The following is an 8,674-nucleotide window of genomic DNA, read 5'->3' as shown; positions in this document are numbered from 1 at the left end:
GTGCTGCCTAGGTGGCAGGCAGAGAACCACAGCATCTGTGTCTCTGCTTTGAGGAGCACAAACTTGGGCATCCTGAGGCCAGACCCAGGCAGGAGGGAGCCACCAAAAAGCAGATTCCAGCTGAGAATACAGAAAACTTCCTAACCTCCTGGGCTGCCCTACAATGGAGAGTTGCCTTGAGGAGGGGTCCCCTTGTCACACCCCCAAACTAGGATACTGCAAGTGCATTTCTGCTCTGGCCACATGAGAAGATGCCTGGGGTTTCTGTGGACTCTGTGGGGTGACAATACTTAGTCCTCTGCCACCCTCCCCCACTCTTCCTGACTCGGTTTTGCAATGTTTACTAAATGCAACAGAACTCTCTGTCTGTCCCTTGCCCCCCGGAGACGCAGTGATTGAGAACAGGGGAGAGGCTGCTCCCAGAAACAGGGAGGGCAGTGGGTGGGGCAGAGCGAGTGTCTCTCAGGCGGAGTCCCTGGTGTGCTCTGCGGCCTCTGGAAAACTGCAGTGGAGACTGGGGTCCCTGTGGTTGGCTCCTCCCTCTCTCACTGCACATCCCCCCACTCTACAGCAGCCCCCACTTTTCGCAACCCTGGGGCCCAGTCCTGTCCTGCCCAACTTGCAGCGTGACTCTCACAGGCTATGCCAGCCTCCAACAAGGGTGCCAGGGCTGGCAGGTTGCCAGGTCCCAGCCCATCGTATCTGCTGAGAGCCCTTGACTGGTACCACCCCTCTCTGGACCCGGGTCTTGTTGCTGCATGAGACAGGGAAGCACTGGGCAGGGTTCCCTGCTCCCTGACCTGGCCAGGAGTCCCAGCTGGGCTTCTGGAGAGAATCTGAGAACTGTCCACTAGGGAGGAGGAGCCCTGCTGCCCACTCACCGGCTCTATCCTGGCCCAGGGTTAAATTATAACCAGAAAGGTCAGGGAGGAGGGACATGTGGTCCTGATGTCCCAGCTGCACACCACCCCTGTTTTGCGCCACCCCCAGATGGAGCAGGTGTACGTTCACCTGACACGTCTCTATTCAATCCATGAGGAGTTTCTGGAGTAGTCATTTTCCTAACAGAGAAACAGCTGGCCAGTTCTTTCTCAGCTCCAAAGGATGGTCACCAGGAGCATGTCCACACCAGTTGTCCAAAACCTACTTCCAGAGATGCCAGCCTTCCTACAGAGTGCCCTCCCTGGGCGGGAGGGAGGAGAGAGAGAGCCACAGGGGGAAGGGGTCAGAGCCTTCAGCCCTGTGTCTCCCTTGTCCTCAGTCTTGGCCCCACCTGGCTGGACACAGGGCTGGGCACAAGTGCACCCAGAAAGCTCTGCTGGTGATTAATGGCTTCCTCTGGGAACAGTCCATGAGGTGGAAGGGGCAAGCTAGAATGTGGGGCCAGACTGGAAGGGTGAAGAGAGGCAGTATTTCACCCAGCCCTGTCTCCTCTGCAAGCGCCCCTCCCCTGTCCCTTCCATAAAACACACATTTACTGATACTGTGCACGCCTCAGGGGAGATCTTTGCAGAGGTCTCCAACCATACCTGGCACCCTGAGCAGGGTATCGTACACAGTAGATGCATAATAAATATCGGCGGGCTCAGGCAAAACCAGGAGTCACTGTGTCAAGAGGCACATCAAGTCCCAGAGAGGCTCCCTGGAGGTGGCAGGAGTGGAGTGGGCCCCCTCCCACCAGGCTTCTGACAACTCCTGCCCTCCTGGCCCAGGATCATCGATGGTGTGACCTACCCAGGGAACATCAAGGAAAAGGCTGCAGCCCAGGAGCAGTACCACGCGGCTGTGGCCAAGGGAGAGAGTGCCGGCCTTGTCAAGTGAGTGGGGGGGGGGGTCATAGGCACATGCTGCCCCTGCCTTCAGCTCTTAGCCTTGCTCCCACCTCCAGTGGCCTTACTCCCACCTGGTCTGGAGGAGCAGGACTGATGCCCTCCTCCCCCAGGGCCACTGGGAGAAAGACAGAGCAGTTCCAAGTGTCAGTCAGTGTGGCTCCGGCTGCCAAGGTCACCTTTGAGCTGGTGTATGAGGAGCTGCTCAAGCGGCATCTGGGGGTGTATGAGCTACTGCTGAAAGTGCATCCCCAGCAGCTGGTCAAGCACCTGCAGGTACCTGACACTGCCTCTTCCCAGGAGGCCTCCTGGGTGGCCCCTGCCCTGATGAGAGCAGCTCCTCCTTGTCCCTCAGCCTCCTGTAAAGCCCAGCCCAGGCTCCTGGCTGACCCAGTGACCTACGTCTTGCCTCCAGATGGACATTCACATCTTCGAGCCCCAGGGCATCAGTTTCCTGGAGACAGAGAGCACCTTTGTGACCAACGAGCTAGAAAAGGCCCTCACCACCTCACAGAACAAGACCAAGGTGGGCCTGCTGTGGCCAGCGGGTGAGGGCACCAGAGGGCCTTTTTCCAGAGAGCAGGACAGTTGGGCAGACTCTCTGAGTGGGAGGTACTTCTGAGATCTCTGTCCATGCTGTCATTTGGCTGATGAGAAGGACAAGGCCTGGAGAGGGATGGTGGGTCCTCATGTAAACCCTGAGATCTGTGGGGGAAGGGCTTGGAGAGCAGACTGATGTGAGGGTCTTGGGACCAGGTGGAGAGGAGATAGCTGGATCGCATGTATCCTGAGCCCAGCCTCTGCCTGCACATCTCCAGGAACAGTGGATTCACTCTCACACTCCCTCCCCTGTATAGAAGCAGTCCACAATAGTTCAGCCTGAAAGAAATTCCCTGGAATATTGACCCACGGCTGCATCCTGAAATTCTGACTTCCCAGTATATAGGCTGGGATGGAGGGTGTTGTTGGCATGGCCTTGCTGCTCCTCCCAACTTCAGCCCGGGCTGTTCCTCTAGGCTCATATCCAGTTCAAGCCAACGCTCTCCCAGCAGCAAAAGTCTCCAGAGAAGCAGGACACAGTCCTAGATGGCAACTTGATCATCCGCTATGATGTGAACCGGACCCTCTCCGGGGGCTCCATTCAGGTGGGTGAACTCCAGGCAAGATCAGGGCATCCTGAAAATCTGTCCATCCTCAAGGGCCTAACTTGGGTGTTCTAGAAAAAGATAAAAATAGCCACCCCTACTTAGCTGGGTGCACCAGGGGCCGACACCGACAGACAATAGGTGGTTTAGTTTTGTTGTTCCTGAAACTATTCCCTTTCAGAAGCAGAGAAGGTTTCTCTGTGAAGAGCTGCTCTATGGGGTTTCCCTCTTTGCCTTTGCAGCCAGGAAGTTTGCAGCTGAGCTTTATGCTCAATTGCAGTAGTTTCTTTCACACAAGTTTTTGGCATCATTATATTTCCCCTTTATTCCTTGTTTTTAAAGTCTTTCATCTTGATGGATGTCAGGTTTATTATGTCTGTACCTTTCAGTATAAGCTGCCTTAAATATTAAAATAGGAGGTAAAATTGGGGGGACAGTTCTAGTGGGCCATGCATGAGCAAGGAAGGCTTCTGCAAGAGAGCCTGACCCTGAAAAATGATGAGGATTTGGGGAGGTTAGCAGTGGGATGGAAATGGGGGGGTTGGAACAAGGAGAGTGTATGTAGGAACCCAAGGACTTGGGGGGAGGAGGCTGGGCGGGGGCAGGGCTGTAGTTCTGATCACCTGGGTGTGGTCTCACTCTGGCTACAGATTGAGAACGGCTACTTTGTGCACTACTTTGCCCCAGAAGGCCTGCCCACAATGCCCAAGAATGTGGTCTTTGTCATTGACAAGAGCGGCTCCATGAGTGGCAGGAAAATCGAGCAGGTGGGTCCGGTGGGCCAGAGAGGGGCCCTGGAGACTCCCAGGCCCCTCACACCATCAGCTCTGGTCCAGCAGGCAGACCCTCCTCATCTTCCTGGGTGGGGGCTTTCAGAGGCAGAGATTGGCCAGAGCATGGGGTAGCCCCTGCCCCTTGAGTGTGTCACCACCCCAGACATGAGTCCAGGGATGCCAGCCCAAGGGCTCACAACTCAGGGAACCCCTCTTAACCACCCCTGCTTTCCACTTTCCCTCTGACTAGACCCGAGAAGCCCTAATCAAGATTCTGGATGACCTTAGTCCCAAAGACCAGTTCAACCTCATCGTCTTCAGCATGGAGGCAACCCAGTGGAGGCCATCACTGGTGCCAGCCTCAGCCGAGAACGTGAACGAGGCCAGGAGCTATGCGGCCAGCATCAAGGCCCTGGGAGGTGAGTGCTTCTGCCACCCTGCAGGGTGTGGGCTTCCAGGGTACCCCCCTGGGAGCCACCTTGAGAGTTTATGCCATTCAGGGACCAATATCAATGACGCGATGCTGATGGCCGTGAAGCTGCTGGACAATGACAACCGGAATGAGCTGCTGCCCGCGGGGAGCGTCTCACTTATCATCCTGCTCACTGACGGCGACCCCACCGTGGGTGAGGGCACTGCTGCCACTCCAGGGCACGCTGCACAGGGGAAGTAATGGGCTGCACCCAGGCTTGCTGTGGGACCTGGGGCAGGGAAGGGGGTCAGTGAACCCCTCCAGCTCTGAGGTTCCAGAAATATCCACTGAGCAAATTACTGTTTTCTCACCCTCTTTCCAAACCCATTGGTCCAGGGGAGACCAACTCCACGAAGATCCAGAAGAATGTGCAGAAAGCCATAGGTGACAAGTACAGCCTCTTCTGCCTGGGCTTCGGCTTTGATGTCAGCTACACCTTCCTGGAGAAGATGGCGCTGGACAACGGTGGCCTGGCTCGGCGCATTTATGAGGACTCAGACTCCGCCCTGCAGCTCCAGGTGCCATTGTGTCCTGGGTGGGCTGCACAGAGAGGCAGGCAGACCCCAGCCCAGCCTTCATGACACCCCTGCCCCCCTGCAGGACTTCTACCAGGAGGTGGCCAACCCACTGCTGGAGGCGGTGGCCTTTGAGTACCCGAGCAACGCTGTGGAGGAGGTCACGCAGGACAACTTCCGGCTCCTCTTCAAGGGCTCAGAGATGGTAGTGGCTGGGAAGCTCCGGGACCAGAGCCCTGATACGCTCTCAGCCAAAGTCATCGGGCACATGGTGAGTGTGGCCAAGCTACCCTGTAGGGGAAGAGCAGCTGGGCCAGCCTCCACCTTTGCAGCCAGAGAGGCCAGGTTCAAATCCCAGACCTGCCAAGCTCCAGCTGATTGGCTGTGAACAAGTCCCAAAGTGCCCTGAGCCTCGGGTTTCCGCTCTACCCCCTGTGGATGACCCCAGTCCCTGCTGCATGGGTCCATAGAAGAGACTCAGTGAGAATGTGGTGATTCCCATGGAGCACCTGTGCTGTGCTTCACACGCGCGGGCACTCAGCAGGCATCTGTGCCGCTGCTGGGCCTGTGAGCACAAGGTGACAGGGTTGTGGAAGGGTTGTCATCCCCTCCTGGCCTCCTACCAGCCCTCTGAGGTTGCAGTTGGGCAAGAAGGGCTGCTCCCACTTCACAGCTAAGCAGATCGCGCTCCAGGTAGGGCAGGCAACTCACCCTGGGCCCCACTGAAGCTGGGGCATGAGCCGTACTCCCCACGTGGCACCCTGGCCTTGCCCAGCCTTCTCTGCCTCCGCGTGTGTGAGGTTCTTCCTGGGCTGCATCCTCCCAGGGTGTCCTGGTCATCCCACGAAAAGAAACTGAGCACCTGCTCTGAGCCAGGTCCTTCTTTATGTCCCAGGAATCCAGTGTTGAACAAGGCCAACTCTTCCCTGTCGTCACGGGAGAGACAACCTTTGGATACATCATCACACAAAGAGCTACAGGCTGGGATGTCCCCGACAGATCAGACCCAGGCGCTCAGGAGAGTAGCACTAGGAGTAGCACCTGGCCTGGGGATCAGGGAAGGACTTCCTGGAGAAGGCGCAGCTGAGACTAAGGGATAAGTAGGTGGCAGAGCCCAGATGGTGAAGCGATGGAGGAATGTTCCAGGCTTTTGTCACAGGATGGCAGCATGTGTGGGGAGAAGGCAATGTGTATGGGGAACCCAGGGCCTGGTTTCAGGATAAGTAGCCAAATCACAGCTGTTGGTGCAGGCCACGTGGCCAGTCTGCCCGCTTCAAACCCACCTCTGCCACCACTCAGAGGTGAGACATGGGGAAGTCACTTAACTTCCCTGTGCCTCAGTTTCCTCCTGTGTAAAAATGGGAATGAGTCATGTGCCCACCTCATAAAGTCACTGTGGGAGTAGTTTCTGGTCCAGTGAAAGCACTCCATACATGTAGGTACTAATACAGCCTGGAGCCCAGGGGTTCCCACAGTGCCGAACCCAAGGTGACTCAGGGTAGTTCACAGATAGATGTGTGTTTGTTTTAGTAGTTATATATTTATTTTATTTTAGTTTATTTATTTTTGCTGGCTGGTTCAGGGACCGAACCCTGGACTTTGGTGTTATCAGCACCACGCTCTCACCAGTAGAGCTAACTGGCCAGCTTACGTATTTATTTCCATGTGTATCCTGCAAAATTTGACTCATACCTCAGACCTATGATTTTACATATATTATTGCTTGGGATAAGGCCAGGTCAAAAGTGTTAGTTTATTTAAAGTTCACATTAGGAAAAACATCAAATAAATAACTATATGTGTGGATAGGGCAAAATTCATGCTGGTGGCCCCCGCATGCCGGAGCTTTGGGAAACTCTAGGTGAGAGCTGCAGGAGGCTGGTTCCAGCAGGGGCAGGATCTCAGGCCCTCATTACTCCTGCCCTGGTTGGACCCCTCTTTCCAGCATAAACAGAACATCACTTTCCAAACGGAGTCCAGTGTGGCAGAGCAGGAGGAGGAGTTCCGGAGCCCCAAGTACATCTTCCACAACTTCATGGAGAGACTCTGGGCATACCTGACCATCCAGCAACTGCTGGAGCACAGGTGAGTGGCCCTGACCCTCATGGGCCACTGGGGTGGGCCACATGCAACATTAGTACCCCCCCCCAAGCCTTTCTCTGGTGGGGCAGGCAGAGCTGGCATGGGGCATTTCCTAAGCATGGAGAAAGGAGGGTCTTGGTATCACATCTGAGCTCCAGACTCTCCTAGGGGGACCCCCCCAGAAGGGGCCAGATGGAAAGGAAAACCTAATCAGGCATCCACCGACCTCCTGAACCCCAATGTCCTCAACCTACAGTGTTTCTGCATCAGATGCTGAACGGCAGGCCCTCAAGACCCGAGCTCTGAACTTGTCACTCAGCTACAGCTTTGTCACACCTCTCACATCTATGGTGGTCACCAAACCTGAGGGCCAAGAACAGTCTCAAGTTGCTGAGAAGCCCGTGGAAGAAGGTGGGTGTGGGACTGGGATTCCAGCCTCCTGGGCAGCAGAGTTGTGACCCAGCATTCTCCCCACCTTCCCCCTGCCTCCCAACAAGACCCCAACCCTGCCATCTACAGACTCCCAGGAGTCTCAGAAGACTCATCCCATTTCACTGATGAGGAAACAGTCCAGGTCTCCTGCCTCCCCAAATTCACTGCACTTATGTGGTTGTGGGGTTAGGAAGCAAGATTAAACATAAACACTTCAAACTGACCAAAATCATCCTGACAATGCCTGCCTGCCCCCACTTTTGTTTTATCCAGAAAACCGACACAGGAAAGTCTACTCAGGTAAGGGCCTAAGTTCCTCTGAGGGTGTCCTGGGTGGTGACCCACTGTCACAAGGCTCAGTGCACCCCTCCATGAGGTGCTGGTGAGGGCCAGGTCCGCCCCGGGCCTCTCCAGCCCAGCACTGCTGCCAGGAGGTGGCGTTGTCTGACCAAGCATGCTGGTACATTTAGTTACCTTTCCTTCTAATATTGGCTGCCCCTCGGTCCCTGTCCTGGGTACTAGGAACACAGTCCCCATCTAGCTGGGGCCCCAGAAAGGTGGGTCCAAGAAGCACACCCAGGTCTCACTGATTTCCAGGTTACTCTTTCTTCAAATCCCATGCCATAGGAGATGGAGTGTCCAGATTAACAGGTGGCAAAGGAGGAGGGGATGTGGGGAGGGCAGACCGACAGAGTAGTGACCGGCCACAGGCTGGGCTCTGCTATTGGCTTTGGAGGGGGAGGGCCTTGCCTGGCTCACCTGGCTGGTAACAGGCCTGGGACTCAAGCTCAGGTGTGTCTGATTAGGAGGCAGCTATGCAGACCCTTCCTTTGTCCTAAGAAGAGGATTCAGTAGACCAGGTAGTTTGAGTGGCCCTGAAGGGGAGGCCTGACCTGGGGGGTGCAGTTAGAGAGGGGTCCATTGTTGTTCCAGCATTGATTATCTCCTGGCTATGGGGGGAGAGGCTCCCCAGAGTGGCTGGATGTGGGGTGGGGGGAGCCACCTGTCCCCTCCACATCCCACTCCTGGAGTGGGGTCCTCAGCCCTGGCTGTGGGGACCCATGACACTGCCTGAGAGAAGGATGTGTGGGTCAACTTTTCCCAAGCAGGAGTGGCCAGATTGCCACCGGCTTTCGGAGTTGGAGTTGGTGGCGTCCTGGAGAGATCTGGACTCCGTGGACCTCCTCATGCCCCAGATGTTCCTCTTCCTCCTTATCCCGCTCACCATCTGACCCATGAGTCGCTACCCAGCATGGCCTTCTGTAAGCCACTTCCTGACCCTCTAAGGGCCTCCTTTTCCTCATGACGCTCCTCTCCTTGAGCCTGCCCGTAGAGTGGGGTGAGATAAGGCAGCAAGCGCAGGGGCCAGGGGTGGCTGCCGGGAGTGCCGCTAGCCGCGGGGCGCTCCGAGCGGGACGGGACGGGC

General features: G+C 56.1%; 1 protein-coding gene and 1 long non-coding RNA gene across 2 annotated transcripts in view; both read left to right on the top strand.

The window, feature by feature from the left end:
* ITIH4 (inter-alpha-trypsin inhibitor heavy chain family, member 4) overlaps positions 1 to 8,674 on the top strand; it is a 17,177-nt gene that overhangs the window by 2,422 nt on the left and 6,081 nt on the right. The window contains exons 3-14 of the mRNA XM_008580084.1: positions 1,713 to 1,817; positions 1,943 to 2,105; positions 2,245 to 2,355; positions 2,846 to 2,974; positions 3,625 to 3,741; positions 3,998 to 4,166; positions 4,248 to 4,373; positions 4,556 to 4,737; positions 4,820 to 5,005; positions 6,680 to 6,819; positions 7,073 to 7,227; positions 7,522 to 7,624. Of these exons, the coding sequence (XP_008578306.1) occupies positions 1,713 to 1,817; positions 1,943 to 2,105; positions 2,245 to 2,355; positions 2,846 to 2,974; positions 3,625 to 3,741; positions 3,998 to 4,166; positions 4,248 to 4,373; positions 4,556 to 4,737; positions 4,820 to 5,005; positions 6,680 to 6,819; positions 7,073 to 7,227; positions 7,522 to 7,624 (1,686 nt within the window). The remainder of the gene's footprint in view (positions 1 to 1,712; positions 1,818 to 1,942; positions 2,106 to 2,244; positions 2,356 to 2,845; positions 2,975 to 3,624; positions 3,742 to 3,997; positions 4,167 to 4,247; positions 4,374 to 4,555; positions 4,738 to 4,819; positions 5,006 to 6,679; positions 6,820 to 7,072; positions 7,228 to 7,521; positions 7,625 to 8,674) is intronic.
* The window catches only part of LOC103596442, a 2,536-nt gene continuing 1,910 nt past the window's right edge, over positions 8,049 to 8,674 (top strand). The window contains exons 1-2 of the long non-coding RNA XR_551048.1: positions 8,049 to 8,108; positions 8,358 to 8,510. This is a non-coding gene — a long non-coding RNA (uncharacterized LOC103596442). The remainder of the gene's footprint in view (positions 8,109 to 8,357; positions 8,511 to 8,674) is intronic.

The sequence above is a fragment of the Galeopterus variegatus genome, unplaced genomic scaffold, assembly GCF_000696425.1.
Source record: "Galeopterus variegatus unplaced genomic scaffold, G_variegatus-3.0.2 Scaffold2012, whole genome shotgun sequence".
NCBI lineage: Eukaryota > Metazoa > Chordata > Mammalia > Dermoptera > Cynocephalidae > Galeopterus > Galeopterus variegatus.
This window is presented reverse-complemented; position numbering and strand designations above follow the sequence as displayed.